Below are 18,410 nucleotides of genomic sequence, written 5' to 3'. Positions count from 1 at the left end.
TGAAATAAAAAGTTGTAGTCTCAGTTATTTCCAAGTGAATTAAAAGCTGAACAGCTACCAATACAAAGTTAGACTTTGTCTTGATTCATTTGCGTATTTTAAACAAATCCTAATGAAAAACATACTGTTGCAAACCTTAGTTGCTGTAGTGTTTGCATCTTTTAAATAAATTCTTTGGGATTTAGGGCAACACCTGGTAAGCTCCTGATAGTACACTGGTTCTCAAGCATGACTGAGCACCTGAATTTTTTTTTTTCCTTAACAAGAACATTAAGCCAGAATCTCTGGGGATGGTTCTGGGCTCTATTTTAAAGTTACAGTTGGGTTTTTTTTGTTTGTTTGTTGAACTTTTTAAGTTCCACATTTTTATTTTTTAGTAGTCCAAGTATATATGCCTTCTTCTAGAAAGTTCTTTTTGTAATGGCTTATAGGAAATGATGTACCCTGTGACGTTTAGCTACCTGTCTCAGAAATTATTTTTCAGGAATCTTAATCTTGAAGTTTCCTGCAGAGGATAAAGTAAATGACCTGAAAAATTAATGTGTCCCACAAGAAAACTAGTAGTCTTTTCAGGTTCCTCAAAAATACTCTGGCATTGTCGCTTTGCTGATGATCAGGGGGGCTGGATAGCAAAGGTGGGGTTGGTTAGTGTTTCCTAATGGTCCTGCATTGTGTCTGGGACATTGATGTCTAGGCTGCCACCCAATTCAGTGTCTCTGAGATTTCCTGTAGTTTGAGCAGCAGCCTAGTGTTCTGGGGTTGTGGAGTAAGCTTGTGATCCTGACAGGCATCAGAAGCACCTGGATGTCTTTCCCTGGGCAGTCGTTATGCCAGCCATGGTGAAGTTGTGCCTCCAGGTGAGAGGTAGACCACCTGAGGAGGTTTTCCTGGCACTGCTGCTTAGCAGCCTGGGTATCCCTGGCTTTTGTCTGCATGTCAGGAGGTCCTTGATGTTCCTCCAGATTGGGAGTGTTGTTTCCACTTACAGGGTCAGAGCAGAGCAGGAGCAGCTTCATTGTCTGAACCGTGTCCCAGAGAAATCCAAGGGAAGAAGCCTGTGAGCAGTGAGATTCACTGCCACTCCAGTCACCGGTGACCGACACCTGCCTTCTCATGCTTTCACACGTCTACCAGAGGCTTCCTGAGGACCTGTGGAGTTTCTGATAATTTCCACGGGTTTCTCTCCTTTCCTCTCTCGTGTAGACTCCATCAATCTGCAGAAGTCAGGGCTTTTAGAGGAGGAGGAGTGACCTGGAGAAGCCTCATTTGGCTTGGTGCTGACTGTTGGTGTTGTCTTTAGCAAGTTCTGAGCTGGTCGTTTGCTCTTCCAGCTGGTTGGCATGGCTTCGTCTGCAGTTCATTTCCCTCTCAGTTTTTTTCTAATTATTTAAACATATTTCAAGTCAAATTTTCTTAAATAAACACACTTTTCTCAGGTTTAGATGACTAGATACAGTGAGGAGTTATGGTATTAGAATCCCATTTTAAATAGAATATTCCTATAAAATTGGACCTTGAAGAATAGAGTGGAAAATATTAGATGAGTATACTATTACAAGTCACTATTTGTTCTTAAGTAAAGATACTATTTCATAGAATGAGCTTAAATATTATAATAATGGGAAGGGAGGCATATCTGACATCTGATTCATAGGAAAAGTAATTAACTAAAAATTTTGATTTCTGCCAAATGAAATACTGAGCTGAAAACTGGATACTGCTGTCTCTGGTCTGTCTCTTCCACTCAGGGAGGCCACAGGCTCTGTTCCTGTTTTCTTTCCCTGCACTGTGCCCTGAAGTCTGCTAAGAGGCGGTACTTGTAGATGATCAGAAACCTCCTTCACATACCTTCTTCCAGGGTATATAATCCTGTCATCAGGATATTCTGGAGTCTTAGTCTAATTTTGTGGTCTTTTTTCCTATTCTCCTCAGTAAAACTTTTACTTCAGCAAGTGTTTTCTTTAATGCACAAGTTGTACTATTTTATTAATTATACTTTGTGACTTTTGCTCAGGTATCCTCCTTTCCTTTCCCCATTCCACGTGCCCTTCCTGAAGTTAGCTTAAAATTTAAAATGTGGCATTTGAGCTTTCTATCAGGTTTCGTTTTCTCCATCGTATTGCTGTCCTGCAGTAATCTGTCTCCTTAGTTTAGCTTCTACAGCATTTAAAGTTTGCCTCAACTAGTTATTATTCTGTTGCCATTTATAATTATTTTATCTTCCCATAATTAACTTCCCAGTTCCTTGACCCGAGTACACTAACTTTTAAAATTTCTTTATAATATCTAGTACAGTGCTGTACATAAATTAGGTCAGATAAGTGCATGTAGGTAGATGGAGGAACACCCCTTTATCCTTTCAGTGCCTGCATTGTATCAGTTCAGTTCAGTCGCTCAGCCGTGTCTGACTCTGCAACCCCATGAATCGTTGCACGCCAGGCCTCCGTGTCCATCACCAACTCCTGGAGTCCACTCAAACTCATGTCCATCAAGTCGGTGATGCCACCCGGCCATCTTATCCTCTGTCGTCCCCTTCTCCTCCTGCCCCCAATCCCTCCCAGCATCAGGGTCTTTTCCAATGAGTCAACTCTTCGCATGAGGTGGATAGAACTCCAGTCCCGTGTGAGTTGACTCTTAACAGCATGCTTGCCAGTACAGGGAAACAACAGAGCTCCTGCCACTGTGTGTAGGCTCTTAGAAACCAACTTATGTGGTTGTCTGGGCGCTCTATCAGATTTTATTTATCTGATCAGTTCATTGTCTGCTTTCAGTGATGATTAACAACACTTTCTTTACTTCCCTCGCACCTTTCTTATCCCCATTTCTCTTGTAGAGAATATCAATCTCTTTTTTCAGAGAAGGAAGGCTTCATGTGGGAAGTAAGTTGCTTTACTCCATATCTGCAGACATGCCTGCACATACCATTTCCTTTTGCCATTCTCTTCACCTGTGTGTCTGTAGATCCTGCCCTCTGGAAACCTCCTACCTACCTCACTTTCATCCTCTTCTGTACTTGCTGTCTTTGATTTCACTGTCTCTGGTTCAGCTTATTCAGAGCCTATGTTCCTATCTCCTCAAGGATGAGGATGGGTAGCTGTTTGATAACCTGATGGCACTGGAGTTGGGTCTGTTTGCTTCTTACACACATTAAATAACATCTTTTATTCAACATCTGTAATTATCCCTATACCTGCTGCCTTCTACTCCCAAATTTTTCTGGAGTTCTAGGCAAGTGGCTTGCTTTCGTCACTGTTGTTGTTCAGTAGCTAAGTCGTGCCTGACTCTTTGCAACCCCAGGGACTTCAGCAACACCAGCCCTCCCTGTCCCTCACTATCTCCTGGAATTTGCCCAAGTGCATGTCCATTGAGTTGGTGATGCTATCCAACCATCTCATCCTCTGCCACACCCTTCTCCTTTTGCCTTCAGTCTTTCCCAGCATCAGGGTCTTTTGCAGTGAGTAGGCTCTTGGCATCAGGTGGCCAGAGTATTAGAGCTTTAGCTTCAGCATCAGTCCTTCCAGTGAATATATAGGGTTGATTTCCTTTAGGATTGACTGGTTTCCTCTCCTTGCAGTCCAGGGGACTCTCAAGAGTCTTCTTCAGCACCACAATTTGAAAGCATCAATTCTTCAGTGCTCAGCCTTCTTTATGGTCCAACTCTCACTTCTGTACCTGACTACTGGAAAGTCCTTAGCTTTGACTGAACTTCCCTATGTAAATTTGACCTTCCTCTGTTTGGCCAGAAACATACAATTCCTGTATTCATTGTGTGTCTTCACTTTTTGCGGAGTGTATGTTCTTCAAAGATGTTTGTTTTTGTTTTTCCACTTTTTGGGGGAGGGGCAGAAAGGTCTTTTACTCAGCATCCTAACATCCATGATCTAAGGGTATCCTTCTTAAAGCAGATCACTCGTACTCGCTTAAGTTTAAAATCCTCTCAGTTACTGCCATTGAAATTATGTGGAAATCCACGCTGGTTATTCAGGACTTGGGATCCTGCATGGTTTGATCTTAGCTTCTGCCTCTCTGCCTCTTTTCACACGGCACCTCTCTTTATGACATTCCAGCCACTGTCTTTTCTCCGCTTGAAATATACCAAGTCTTTCTCACTATGACCTTTAACTGGAAACTTTTACCTTTTGACTATTACCCATTTTTCTCCCACCTTCCCTGCCTTTGGCAACCATCAGCCTGTTCTCTAAATATATAGGTTTGGTTTTTAAAAAAATATTTGGCTGCCCCAGGTCTTAGTTGCAGTGTGCAGAATCTTCAGTCTTTGTTTTGGCACCTGGGATCCTTTAGCTGTGGCATGCAGACTCCCAGCTCCACCATGTGGGACCTAGTTCCCAGACCACAGCAAGGAATCTTTGCCACTGGACCACCGGGGAAGTCCCTATTGTGAATCGTTGCAGTGAATATGGTAGTACAGCTGACTCTATCTCTGAGATAGAGTTTTCATTTTCTTCAGATAAATACCTAAAAGTGTAATTACTGGATCATATGGGAGTTCTGTTTTTCATTTTTTTCTCCATTATATTTTATTACATGATATTGGATATAGTTCCCTGTGCTATACAGTAGGACCTTGTCGTTTATCTATTCTGTATATAATAGTTTGCACCTGCTAATTCCAAACTCCCCATCCATGCCTCCCTCATTCCTCTCCACCTTGGCAACCATAATTCTGATCTCTATGTGTCTGTTTCTGTTTGGTAAATAAGTTCCTTTGTGTTATATTTTAGATTCCACATATAAGTGATATCATATGATATTTGCCTTTGTCTGATTTCATTTAGTATGATCTTCTTTAAGTCCATCCACGGTCCAGCAAATGGCATTATTTCATGCCTTTTTTATGGTTGAGTAATTTCCATTATGTATATGTACCACATCTTCTTTACCCATTCATCTGTTGGGGACACTTAGGTTGCTTTCATGTCTTGGCTACTGTAAATAGTGCTGCTCTATGAACATAGGGGTGCATGTATCTTTTTGAATTAGTTTTCTTCAAATAAATGCCCAAGAGTGCAATTGCTGATGGTAATTGTATTTTTAGTTTTCTGAGGATCCTCCCTACTGTTTTCCATAGTGGCTTCATCAGTTTACATTCCCACCAACAGTGTAGGAGGGCTCCTTTGTCTTTACACACTCCAGCATTTCAGAGACCCAGAACAGCCAACTCAGTATTGAAAGAGAGGAATGAAATCAGGGCCTGATACTACCCAGCTTCAAGATTTATTGTAAAGATATAGTACTTAAAACAGTGCGGTATTGGTGAAATAACAGTCAGTTACATAGATTAGTGGAACAGAATAGAGAGTTAATTTTGGTTAAAGGCATAGGTTTGTGTTTAGGTTCATTTTTATATATGTGGATGTGCAGTTGCACAGCAACACTTGAACAGACAGCTTCAATGCATTGCCTTTGCTGCTTTGTCAGAAATGAGCTGACTCTGACTCTTAACAGCTGGTAGGTCTGTTTCTGGGCTCTCTCTTGTCTTCTAAGTCTGTGTGACTTGGATAGGTAGATCTCAGAAATCTTGGTTTTAACTTCACATCTGCTTTCCTGAAATGTAGCATTGCTTAATTCTCTAATCTTGAATTTAATCATTTCTAGGAATTAAGTGACATCACTTTTAGAATTTCTGCTACCAGTCTCTACTATATTCTCCTAATTGTTATATGATAGTTATATTTGCTATTTATTTTAGTATTTGTAAATGTTAACTTTGTTATTATGTATTTTCTGTATTTCTGAGTAAAGTATTCTTTACCTGTGTGTATTTTGAAAACATCTTATAAGTTGAGTTAAATGTCAACTGTACCTCTTTGTATTCCAGTGTTTGAATCAGGAATTGTAGTATGCATCCAGGGATTGTAATATGCATCCATGATTTAATATACTTCCCTTTGAATTAATATAATAAATACCACTTCACATACAATGTGAGAATTTACAGTGATACAACTGCTTACTACCTCTCCCCTCATGTGTATTATTCTTGTCATCTATATTGTGCTTCTACATATGTTATAAATCTAATGATACCTAGCAATTATCTTTATGTTTGCATTAAACAGTCAGTTATCTTTTCAAGACATTAAGAAATTTTATATTTTCCCACATTTACCATTTTGTAGTGTTACTTAATCTAGAATTAATGTCTCTGTGGATTCTCACAGCATATATTTTGGACCATTTATGGTCCATATGGTCATATATGATATTATAATTAGTAGTGCCATGTATATGTCAAATTTCCTCTGCTAGTTTTATGTTATTTTCTGTCAAGGACTAGAGTTTATACATTTAAAAATACTTCATTGTGTTTAGCACAATGCCTTACACAAAATAGGCAGCTATTTTTCTTTAAGTGTGTAAGAATGAAATTTTGTTCTTTTATCTGGGTATCTGTATAATCTAACAAGTTGTATTATTATGGTTAACCATTAGATGTCACTTTTACCAATAAATTCCTCATCATAATGTTACTGGATTTGGAAACTTGACATACCTGTATTAGTGCACTTAAACTGAGAAGTTTCTGTATGTTTTAAAATTATAACTTTTTAGAAAAAGGTACATTTTTAAATCATAATTATAATTTTAAAAATCTTCTAGTTTCATATTTCAGTCTGTGTCAACTAATTATCCTAAAGTTTTCTTTAAAACTTGAATGTTGGCGTTATTGTTTTGATTCTGAATTGATTTTGTAATTCTGAAAAGAACTTTCTTATTTCAGGAGCCTAACTGATCCTAGATTCACCAGAAGTGAGTCTCTGGTTAAACTTTGGCAACTGCTGGCTTTTTTTGGGTTTTTTTGGAGAAAGAGGGAGAACTGACTTAGTCGTGAAAAGAAGTGTAGAGGTGGAGAAAAAAGAAATTTGTGAGGCTCTGTTGACTAGTCATGGAATACAGTGAAGTGCTAAGAAGGACTGTTCCTTACAGATGAAAGATCAGGCCAGGGAGATTTCAGCCATCCCCGGCGCTTTGCGTGTTTATCTTATGCATTTGGGCCTCAGCATCGTAACCTGTGTGCTTTAGGGCTCAGGCGTCTTGTTGCCTAACAAGTCTGTGCCCGTGCGCAGTGGAGAGTTCAGACGTGTGACCTCTTCATACAGTACCATCGCTCGTCAGACATTTAGGCTGCAACTCTGGTTTTTCCCCCTCGTCTTGCCAGGTTGTAGCCGGTGGCCATTTGCCTCAGTCTGTTCAGAATATAGAAATCTGAATAAATTAACAATGTTGATTCCTTATAACTTCCTGAATGGCCAGCACCTGAAACTTTCTAATAATGTGGGTCCTTTCGTGTCATCCACTGGTATACCAACTGCCAGCCTTTGACACCTCAGTCAGAAACAACTGTTCTGTATTTTCTGTTTGTGGTCTTGTTTTTCTTTAAAGGAATGTTGTTTTCATCTATCAATATGATAAATATTGAATAAAGATAGAAATTGAATAAAGATATCCACTCTTTGCGACCCCATGGACTGTAGCCCACCAGGCTCCTCTGTCCATGGAATTTTCCAGGCAAGACTACTGGGCTGGATTGGCATTTCCTTCTTCAGGTTATCTTCCCAGCCCAGGGTTCGAACCTGAGTTTCCTGCATTACAGGCGGAGACTTTACTGTCTGAGCCAGCAGGGAAGCCCCTTTCATGATGAAGTACCTAATAATTTGGATATTTAGTTTCCATTTTGCATTGATGTGTCAAATTACAGTGTAATATCAAAAAATGAAATTTTATGTAGTAATATTTTGCTTTATAATAAATTTTATATGTGTATTTCTTTGTCATATTGATATAAGATGACTGCTCCTTCTTCTTGGGCAGACCTTTTTGACTATTGGTCTTTTAGTGTCATTCTTTATGAAGTAATGAAATGAAAGTTTTTATGGAGTAATTAGTGATGTGGACGGTAGAAAATAAAAAGTTGGCTGTACTATATAGTGAGGTGCTGAGTGTTAACTCACTTATATTGATGATAATTCATTTTGTAATCTGTGCTTTTCCCTTATGTTTCCATATATTGCTACAGCTAAAGGAGTAAACAGGTCATGGCACGCTTAACAAAAAGACGGCAGGCGGACACAAAAGCTATCCAGCATCTTTGGGCAGCCATTGAGATTATACGGAATCAGAAGCAAATTGCCAACATTGACCGTATTACAAAGTAAGTCATTTTATATGGACAGATCTCTCAAATTTTATGTGGAATTTTGGGAGAAAAGGTCCAAGAATCATTTGTTTATTTATTATGTTAATCAACATATCTTACAAAGTACTAGTCACTTTTTGCCTTGTAGGATTGTAAAGTTGTTAGGGAAATACTGAAACATGCACAAGCACCTTGTGTTTAGAGGTTATGTAGAATATCAATGTGTACTGTTTCCGATAGTACACTAATACATTTTTAGTTACCAAAATTTTTTTAACTCTTGAAAGCCAATCTTTATTTAAGTCTTTTATCAAAAGGCATTTGGTTAATTACTTTCTTTCATGTAAACTATCTAAAAGTCTGCTGGTCATTGTTTACTTTAATGTTTGAATAATATATGCTACCATATAATGTAGTGTAGGTATGGTAAATAACTTCTTATTAGTTTGTAGTACACTAACCAGAATTTTTAACAGTTTCATTCTATATTTTTAAGTTACAGACAGTATATCTTCAGCTGAAAGAAGGAAGTTCTTCTTTATTTTATTTTCCATTGCTATTTATCTTGATAGTCCAACATTCAGAATAGCAAAAAATCTGACTCCTGTATGAATGCTCTGTTTACATGTTATGTACTTACTATAAGGGAATCTTCAAATAGAAATTGATTTTGTTTTACTTTGTATTTTTAAAGGAATACAACTAAATCTTTTTAAAATGTTTGAATTTTTTAGAATAATTTAGATAGAATTTCTTTATACTTAGTCTCTGACACATCCTTTAAATGCTAACTATAAAAATGGAAAACAGATGATTTACAAAAGCTCATTTAAATAAGTGGTTATTTTTGTCCTTGTTAATAAACAACAAAGGTAAGTACTATATGTTTATATTTTTGTCACTTAGTCATATTCTAGTGAAGAGGTTTATAAAGGTTACTTAAGAGGGAAAGGCCAGGAGAAAGAAAGATGGTGTTGTATGTTGCTTTAACTCTGTATCCTGTTCTTTGGATATTTTAAAGTTGCTTATGTACAACTCGCTCCTATAGGTGACTCGAAGGGGAAGAAATAGGTAACAGCTGTGTGGAAAATAAGGATAAAATAATAATATATAATAATTAAGTTACCTTTAATATTGGTGATATTGGAATAAAATATTTTTTAAAAACCTCTAAGTACAGAAATATAAAAGTATTTTCCTATGGTTGGGATTTATAAAAAAACAACAGTTTGTTTATATCAAAATTTACAGATGAATGGTGGAAATAAGATACTGTTCTTTGGATTTAATTTTTTTAATTAATTTAATCTTGACTGAACTATTTCAACTTACAGGCTGTTACTTCTTATTAATCCATGGCATTTTCTCTAAAGCTCTAGGGACATTCTCTAGGAACCTGTGGGAATCTCCAGGTGAGGTGTTCAGAGTTTGTCTGACAAGGTTGCTGATACGTGTGTCAGAGTAGTCTTTGGATGACCAGGTTGTGTGTACTTATGTATGCATGTTAAATGGTGAGACTCATAGAGGCCATTGACAGCATTGCATACCTCTTCTCGGTGTGCACAATGGACTGTCCATAAACATTCTCTCTTCTCCTTTCCTTATCAGTACAGCCTTAAGGGTGCCAAGGTTTATTTTTCTTCATGTCCAAAGGTTCGTCCATAGATCTTAAGATAGATAAGAATAAATTCATTTATCTGTCAGTTAGTCATTGTTGTATCAGTCTTATCTAAAGATGAAAAAAAATGGAAAATCAGAGGATGTGTGTTTGAGAGGTTTCTGGTATTCCTTTGGCCTTGTCTGAGAGTATGCTGTGTCTCTTTTTAGTACGGGATGCATTCATAGCATCTAGTACTTTCATAACACTAGTCACATGTAATTATTTCCCTGCCAGACTATAAGCACCAGAAAGGAGCTGTCTAGATAATTGCCAGTGGTGTGGCTTCTCAGCAGTGTTAATTTCCTTGCTTGTAACCCTTGCCAAGGTAAGGTAGGAAGAGGCATTGGACCATGACAGGAGGTCAGATCTTTTGCTTTAAAGTCTAATAATCTTATTCTGTTTTCTAAGTAGGTAAGTACTTCTCAAACTTTAATGTTAAATCAAGGTACTCAGTTACAACTAAGTCTGAGCTTAGAAGTGTCTTTCCATCTTTATCAAATATCTTAAGCTGCTGAAGGCTTTAGTGGAGTTACTATGAGAAATGTATATGTAACCATTAAGTTTCATCCTGTATTTGACTGGTGAGCTACTCCCTAAGATAAAAGTTGCACAGTTTCAGTCACACATTAAAAGTTTTGGGCTTTGGGGTCATGACTCTTTATACTTTGAAGTCTGGCAATCCTAAACACTGTAGTTTATCTCTCGCTGTATAATGTTTTAGTTCTGCTTGTTTTTATTTGAAATGTCTTTTTAAAGACATTTTAAATTTATGTTTCTCATTTATCTTTTTTAAAATAATATCAATTTTTATTTATTTTTTGGTTACATCACGTGGCATGTGGAGTGTGGGTTCTTAGTTCCCCAACCAAGGATGGAAACTGCCCCTGCTGCAGTGGAAGCCCAGAGTCTTACTGGGGCTGCCAGGGAAGTCCCTCTCATTCAAAAAAATTTTTTTTTCTTCGCAGTTTATTTATCTAAGGACTTGGTTCATTTACTCTGTGGTTTCTTATAGTCTGCCTTTGCGATTGCATCCCTGTGGTGTGCCTTATTCTGGTGCTCATTCCTGTGTATCTCATGGAGGCTACTAGAGATCTCTTCAAGAAAATTAGACATATCAAGGGAACATTTCATGCAAAGATGGGCACAATAAAGGACAAAAATGGTAAGAACCTAACAAAAGCAGAAGATACTGAAAAGAGGTGGCAAGAATTCACAGAAGAACTATACAAAAAAGATTTTCATGGCTCATATAACCAAGATGGTGTGATCACTCATCTAGAGCCAGACATCCTGGAATGCAAAGTCAAGTGGGCCTTAGGAAGCATCACTACCAACAAAGGTAGTGGAGGTGATGAAATTCCAGTTGAGCTATTTCAAATCCTAAAAGATGATGCTGTGAAAGTGCTGGCAGTTAATATGCCAGCAAATTTGGAAAACTCGGCAGTGGCCACAGGACTGGAAAAGGTCAGTTTTCATTCCAGTCCCAAAGAAAGGCAATGCCAAAGAATATTCAAACTACCGCACAATTGTACTCATCTCACATGCTAACAAAGTAATGCTCAAAATTCTCTGAGACAGTACATGAACTGTGAAATTCCAGATGTTGAGGCTGGATTTATAAAAGCCAGAGGAACCAGAGATCAAATTGCCAGCATCCGTTGGATCATCGAAAAAGCAAGAGAGTTCCAGAAAAACATCTACTTCTGCTTTATTGACCACACTAAAGCATTTGACTGTGTGGATCACAACAAACTGGAAAATTCTTCAAGAGATGGGAATACCAGACCACCTGACCTGCCTCCTGAGAAATCTGTATGCAGGTCAAGAAGCAACAGTTAGAACCTGATATGGAACAATGGACTAGTTCCAAATCGGGAAAGGAGTATGTCAAGGCTGTATATTGTCACCCTGCTTATTTAACTTATATGCAGAGTACATCATGTGAAATGCCGGGCTGGGTGATGCACAGGCTGGGATCAAGAGTGCTGGGAGAAATATCAATAACCTCAGATATGCAGAAGACACCACCCTTATGGCAGAAAGTGAAGAGGAACTAAAGAGCCTCTTGATGCAAGTGAAAGAGGAGAGTGAAAAAGCTGGCTTAAAACTCAACATTCAGAAAACTAAGATCATGGCATCCAGTTCCATCACTTCATGGCAAATAGATAAGGAAACAATGGAAACAGTGACAGACTATTTTGGGGGCTCCAAAATCACTGCAGATGGTGACTGCAGCCATGAAATGAAAAGACACTTGCTCCTTGGAAGAGAAGCTATGACCAACCTAGACAGCATATTAAAAATCAGAGACATCACTTTGCCAACAATGGTCCATCTAGTCAAAGCTGTGGTTTTCCTAGTAGTCATGTATGGATGTGAGAGTTGGACTATAAAGAAAGCTGGGCAGCAAAGAATTGATGCTTTTGAACTGTGGTGTTGGAGAAGACTCTTGAGAGTCCCTTGGACTGCAAGGAGATCAAACCAGTCAATCCTACAGGAAATCAGCCCTGAATATTCACTGGATATTGAAGCTGAAGCTTCAATCCTTTGGCCACCTGATGCAAAGAACTGATTCATTGGAAAAGACTCTGATGCTGGGAAAGATTGAAAGCAGGAGGAGAAGGAGACGACAGAGGATGAGATGGTTGGATGGCATCACTGACTGGAGTGAGTTGGTGATGGACAGGGAAGCCTGGCACGCTTCAGTCCATGGGGTTGCAAAAAGTTGGACACGACTGAGTGACTGAACTGAGCTGAGTAGTGAATCCTACCAGTGTGAGACTTCTTCATAGGTGGTAATGTATTTCATCTGGCAAGGTTAGTACTAAGCCTGTCGTACAGTGGCTAGATCCAGTAATTCATTAAGGATTGCGAAATAGTGATAATCTACCAAATAGTTTATCTTTTCTTTTTCAACTGAAACACTTCCATAAGAAAATAAACTTCCTATCACGTAGGGTGTGGTTACCATGTGGTATAGCTCACATTGAAAAGGTAGAACAACTGATTCTTTTAACTAGCGGTTTTCAAAATAGCATCCTCCAGTGGCGACCAAGTAGTTCTTTCTGGTGTATTTCAGTCCGTTTCTGTTATAATCCCTACTGATGCTTAACTTCCCTTCTTTGACCAGTTGGAGCCTCTTCATATTGTCTCGTGAAGTTCCCCTCTGATTTCTGATATGACAGAATTTTTTCGGGCTCATCTAGGATACACCTTGCCCCAAGCCTGGATCCACTGATTTCTCCAGAGGACGCTGGTTTCTTGCAGTTAGAAATTGTGTCTCAAGAGCATTTTCTGGCCCTCAGTGTGCTTGTTTCTACCAGGTTGGTCTCTCTATCTAAGCCTTTTAGTGGACCAGTTAGGAAATACATATAGTTGTAAAAGAAGAAAACCACATAATGAATTCATACTGATATTTTCCCCTTGAATTTATGGCTACTGGTTTTTACTGAGCTATCTAAAATCTTTCCCTTCCTTCCTTCACAATAAGAGTCATGATTCTTAAGGACACCATGGGTGGTGCATTTTAGATGTCATATAGTTAACTCAGTCGTTCCTTCCAGCTTTGTCCCAGGCTGTCTGAGAATACCATCACCAATGCTGGAACTGACAGCACATCCCATAGAAACCAGACAAGCTGTTTTACCCTTTCTGAACAACTGTACTGATTCTAAACTGTCATAGAATGTAGCAATTACATATCATACTTTGTACTTAGAGCTGGCATTTAGTCTTACTTCTCCAAGTGTTTGTTTCATGCTTACAACTGACATCTGAAGTTCATTCTCTAGTAGAGTCTTTAAAGAAAAGTTTTCCACTTCCCCACTCTGCAGTTTTATTGAGATGCAATTGGCATTGATCCACGTTGTTACAAAATGATGGAATTGCCTTCTTTTTATGACTGAATAATATTCCATTTTACACGTATACTGTGTTTTATTGATCCATTTGTCTCTTGATGGACCCTTAGGTTGTTCTCATGTCTTGGTTGTTGTAAGTAATGCTGCTGAGAACACGAGGGTACAGAAGTCTTAAAATAGTGATTTCATTTTCTTCTGATAAGTACTCAGGAGTGGGATTGCTGGATCATATGGTAATTTCTGTTTTTAATTTTTTGAGGAAGTTTGTTACCGTTTCCATGGTGGCAGCACCATCTAGTAGATTCATAACCAAGAATTCCTGGGGTCAGAGTTCTGAGTTCTTGCATGTTAACAGTTGGTCTGCAGCCTTTTTACTTGAAAGTGAATCTGGCTGGATATAAAATCCTTCGCTTTTATCTTCTTTCTTTGACGTTCTTATATATGGCTTAAGGCATCATTGTCAGCAAATTGGATGACAACTTGATTTTCTTTCTGCTGTGACTGTCCTTTTGCGTAGATTCATAAAGAATTTTTATCTTTGAAGTCTAGTAATTTGACTATTGGTATTGGTCATTCTGGGTTGTTTTGTTGGGTATACAGTGTCCCTTTAAAAATGTGTTTTGAATATTGCAAATTTTAATTTAAAAATTGTACAACTGACCCTTGAACAGCATGGATTGAACTGTATAGGTTCACTTATCCCATGTGCCATGGGGCTGCATGCTTCAGGGTTGCCTGAATCCAGATGTGGATTCATAGAGGGCTGACTGTAAACAGGGATGCAGATCTTTGACTGCATTGGGCTGTGGTGGGCTCTGACCCTTATAGGTCCCAGGGTCAATTGTATATATATATCATTCATGGACTTTTATTATCTTGTTTACTTGTTGTTTTTGGGGGCTTTCTCTTATACTCTGTTGGTTTCTTTTCCTGTCTTCTATATTTGTAATTTTCAGTTTGGGCAGTTGTGAATAAAGCTGCTATATAGTTTTGGTTTTTTTCATATTTTCTTTCTTTATGACTTCTACTTACGTCACTTTTTTCCTACATACTGACTCTTGTGTGCCTTCCAGTTTGGACTTCTTCTGAAGTGAATTTTTTCATTTACTTCTCATGTTTACATCATTTCTGAGTTTTCTAATTCTGACATATCTTTCCTGTATCTTATATAATTTTCTTAATGTCTTTTCATGTATTTAAATAGTAGTTATAGTCTCATCTGTGTTGTGGGCACGTGTCTTGGGCATGCTTCCACTTGGGATGTTCTGCTCCTTCAGCCATAGTCCTGTCATGTGAAATCACTTTTCCTGAACTTGTGTCAAGGGAAGGTGGTTGCAAACAGTTTTTGGAGGTATGGCTCTAAAGCATCTTCTGTCATTCTTATGAAGTGCTGAAAATAATGCCTCACATTTACCATGATCTCCTGCTTCTGTGCCTTTTGCCAGAACCACAATTTCTTTTGTGCCCATTGTCCTTACATTGGAGGTCTTTATGACCAGACTTCAGTAGGGTTTGATACTTTTATTGCTAGCCGTTTCTCTGCACTGTGAAGTTCTGTACTAAAAGGGAGCTTTGGCTGATTAGTTGTGAGTGTTCACAGGTTTCTCTGCTCCAGCCCCATAAGAACTTTACCATGAGCTCATGAATTACCATCAGTTACCTGCAAATGGAGGTGTGCAAACCCTGTCCAATGTGAACTGCTGTTCTCGATTTGGCCCACTTTGCTCCCCAGTGACTGCCTTTTAGCTGTTTTATCCTCCTGTTCTCAGTGTTGTGTCATGTCCCTCTGCCTCCTCCTGCACAGGTGTCAGTACCAACTGCAGTTGCAGCTTTTGGAGGCTTGTCCTCAGCTACTGGACTTTGGGATTCATGAGAATTCTTGTCACTTGTTTATGTTTTCCAAGGGTTGGGTTGTCAACTTGTTTTTTGCTAATGCTTCTTGTGACTTTGTCGAGGAGGTTGGGAGACATTAAAACCATGTTACTTCTGCCATCTTCCCAGCTCACAGCATCAAGTCATTTTTCTAAAAAGAAAAATAATTGCTAAAGGCACTGGGTATTTTCTGAAGTCCTAAAGCAGAGCTGAAAGCAATAAAAATTCCTTCTAGCAGCGGCAGATTCAAGGAGCATTTTTCATTTTTGTATATAACACTAGAACGTACAGAATCTACAGCAGTATCATCTTCAAAGTATCATTAAAATATTACATTTGTGTTGAAATTTGAAAAAAAATTTTATGAGTAGAAGTTTCAGATCCTCAAAGTTAATTGAACAAATAGGGACTAATAACAACTTCTATAATAAAGTAGGATTTTTTTTTTTGTAGCAAATGTTTCTTCTGTGTAATCTGATGATGTCTAACTTCAGGGTTTATGGCAGTAGCCTTTTGTTAGTTGTCAGTTCACCTCCCTTGGAAAGAGTCCTGAGTCTTTTTAATTCTACCTTTTACTTTTTTTTTCCAATTGCTAGTTTTCTGTTCAAAAAAGTAGAAAAGGTGCTATAAATTACAGAGCCACTCTTGAGATTTATGGGCTTCCCTGATAGCTCAGTTGGTAAAGAATCTGCCTGCAATACAGGAGACCCTGGTTCGATTCCTGGGTTGGAAAGATTCACTGGAGAAGGGATAGGCTACCCACTCCACTATTGTTGGGCTTCCCTTGTGGCTCAGCTGATAAAGAATATACCTGCAACACAGGAGACCTGGGTTCAATCCCTGTGCTGGGAAGATCCGCTGGAGAAGGGAAGGGCTATCCACTCTAGTATTCTGGCCTGGAGAATTCATGCACTGTATAGTCCATGGGGTCGCAAAAAGTTAGGCACAACTGAGCAACTTGCACTTTCACTTTTCACTTTATTGAATATTTCAAGTATTTAAAAAATATCAGAGAAACTTCTTTGAAAATTTCTGTTATTTGAGGATGGAAGTTTTTGTGGGTTTTTTTGTTTGTTTGTTTGTTTTAATTAAAAAAAAATTATTTGTTTTGGCTGCACTGGATCTTCGCTCCTTCAAGGGCTTTTCAGTAGTTGTGGAGAGCAGAGGCTACTCTCTGTTTGTGGTACCTGGCCTTCTCACCGCAGTATCTTCTCTTGTTGCAAAACATGGACTCTAGAGCTTACAGGCTTCAGTACCTGTGGTTCCTGGGCTCTATAGTGCAGGCTCAGCAGTTGTGGCACACAGGCTTAGTTGCCCGATGGCATGTGGGGTCTTCCTGGATGAGGAATTGAACCCCTGTCTCTTGCATTGGCATGTAGATTCTTTACCACTGAACCACCAGGGAGTCCTGGGGATGGAAAGTATTTTTACAGAATGAGTCAAATCTGAAATCAAAATACATGTATAGGGTAAAGTTTGATTGTTTAAAATTAATGGTTAACCTGTGCCTCTGATTTAAAAGCTCATGTTTATAAATATGATTTAATAATGGTATAAACTTCCATACATGTTCTTACTTGAAAAGTAAATAAGCACAAATAGATTTTGGCTTCTCCATAAAAATACTTGACGTTTTTAGGAGCTGAAGGATGTTTTGTGATGTTTAATCATAAGATGAAAACAAATGAGTCGTTTTATCTTAAAAAAGAATTACATGAGTCAGTTTAGATGAACATAAGCATAGGCAAGAGTAGCTATAATGCTAAATTATAAGTAGTACATATGAATTTGTCCGTTTTATGAAATTTGGCTAGGTGTCGTGAAATTAAAGCTGTGAAATATTTGATTACAGCACTTATATAAAACAATTGTTTATAAAATATTTTTATGTTTGTGCTACATCATGATGTTTTTAGCCCTTGTTTTACAGTTTTTAAATCAATGAGCAAAGAGATAAAGAACATATGACATCAAAACCAGTAACAGAAATGAAATTTAAGCTTTGAATCCCTAAGATTCCCAATATGATTCATAATTCATTGCCTTGTTATTTTTTAAAATGTCTCCTATATTTTAATATCCAATAAAAATATAAGTTAACATGTCATTTTTTCCTCTTTAATCCAAATTATTCATATCTAATTTGGATAATTATAATACAGTGTTAGACTTTCATAAGTATTCTAAGTAATAGTTACAAGACAAAGACATATTTTTGAAAGAAGTATGGGTTTTATTATAGTCTCTGCCTGTATTATTGGCTAACATTATTGGTGTCATTGGGAGAGATCAAATCATTTTTTGTTGTCTTGGAAAAAGCAGTTGAAATCTTGTTTCCTTTCTGTCTTGAGCAACTTTGATTTTGTGTTTCTAGAGGTGACCACATTTGTGACTAGCATGCTTATCAAACTGATATTGGATTGGTGGACTTAGTCCCATTCAAGTTAATGTTTCAGATTAGGGCATCAATTAATTACATGTATTGCTTACTTTAGGCTCAAACCCCAATTAGAAAATGTGACCTCTGACCTCTTGTGACATATTTGGCATTGAAATTTGAGTTCTCTTGGAGTTCTTCTTGTCACTACAGACAGACATAAATCCAAACTGTAAGACTTCTTCATGTGTAGGTTGCCTTTGAAGTTGCAACTAGGTACCCATTATTTATTTATTTATTTACTATAGTTCAGTTTTATGAAACCCATGATTTCTAGGAACTATTTATCTTATCCCTGTCAATTTCTATTCCCTCAGTAGATTTATTGTAGGATAGGAAAGTGGCCATTGCCGAAGTTAAAATAAAGTTAGTTTTAAAAAAACTTAACAGTTAATGTTATATTGTATGTGTACTCCCAAGAAT

General features: G+C 38.0%; 1 protein-coding gene across 6 annotated transcripts in view; it reads left to right on the top strand.

Annotated features, from left to right (window-relative positions):
- The window catches only part of ZMYND11 (zinc finger MYND-type containing 11), a 73,003-nt gene that overhangs the window by 8,795 nt on the left and 45,798 nt on the right, over positions 1-18,410 (top strand). For all 6 annotated transcript variants that reach the window (XM_061126619.1, XM_061126615.1, XM_061126620.1 and 3 more), the window contains exon 2: positions 8,039-8,173. In XM_061126619.1, coding sequence (XP_060982602.1) covers positions 8,058-8,173 — 116 coding nt within the window. In that variant the 5' untranslated portion in view covers positions 8,039-8,057. The remainder of the gene's footprint in view (positions 1-8,038; positions 8,174-18,410) is intronic.

This window comes from Dama dama, chromosome 23 (genome assembly GCF_033118175.1).
Source record: "Dama dama isolate Ldn47 chromosome 23, ASM3311817v1, whole genome shotgun sequence".
NCBI classification, from domain to species: domain Eukaryota; kingdom Metazoa; phylum Chordata; class Mammalia; order Artiodactyla; family Cervidae; genus Dama; species Dama dama.
The sequence above is the reverse complement of the archived record's forward strand: the minus strand, read 5'-3'. Positions and strand labels throughout refer to the sequence as shown.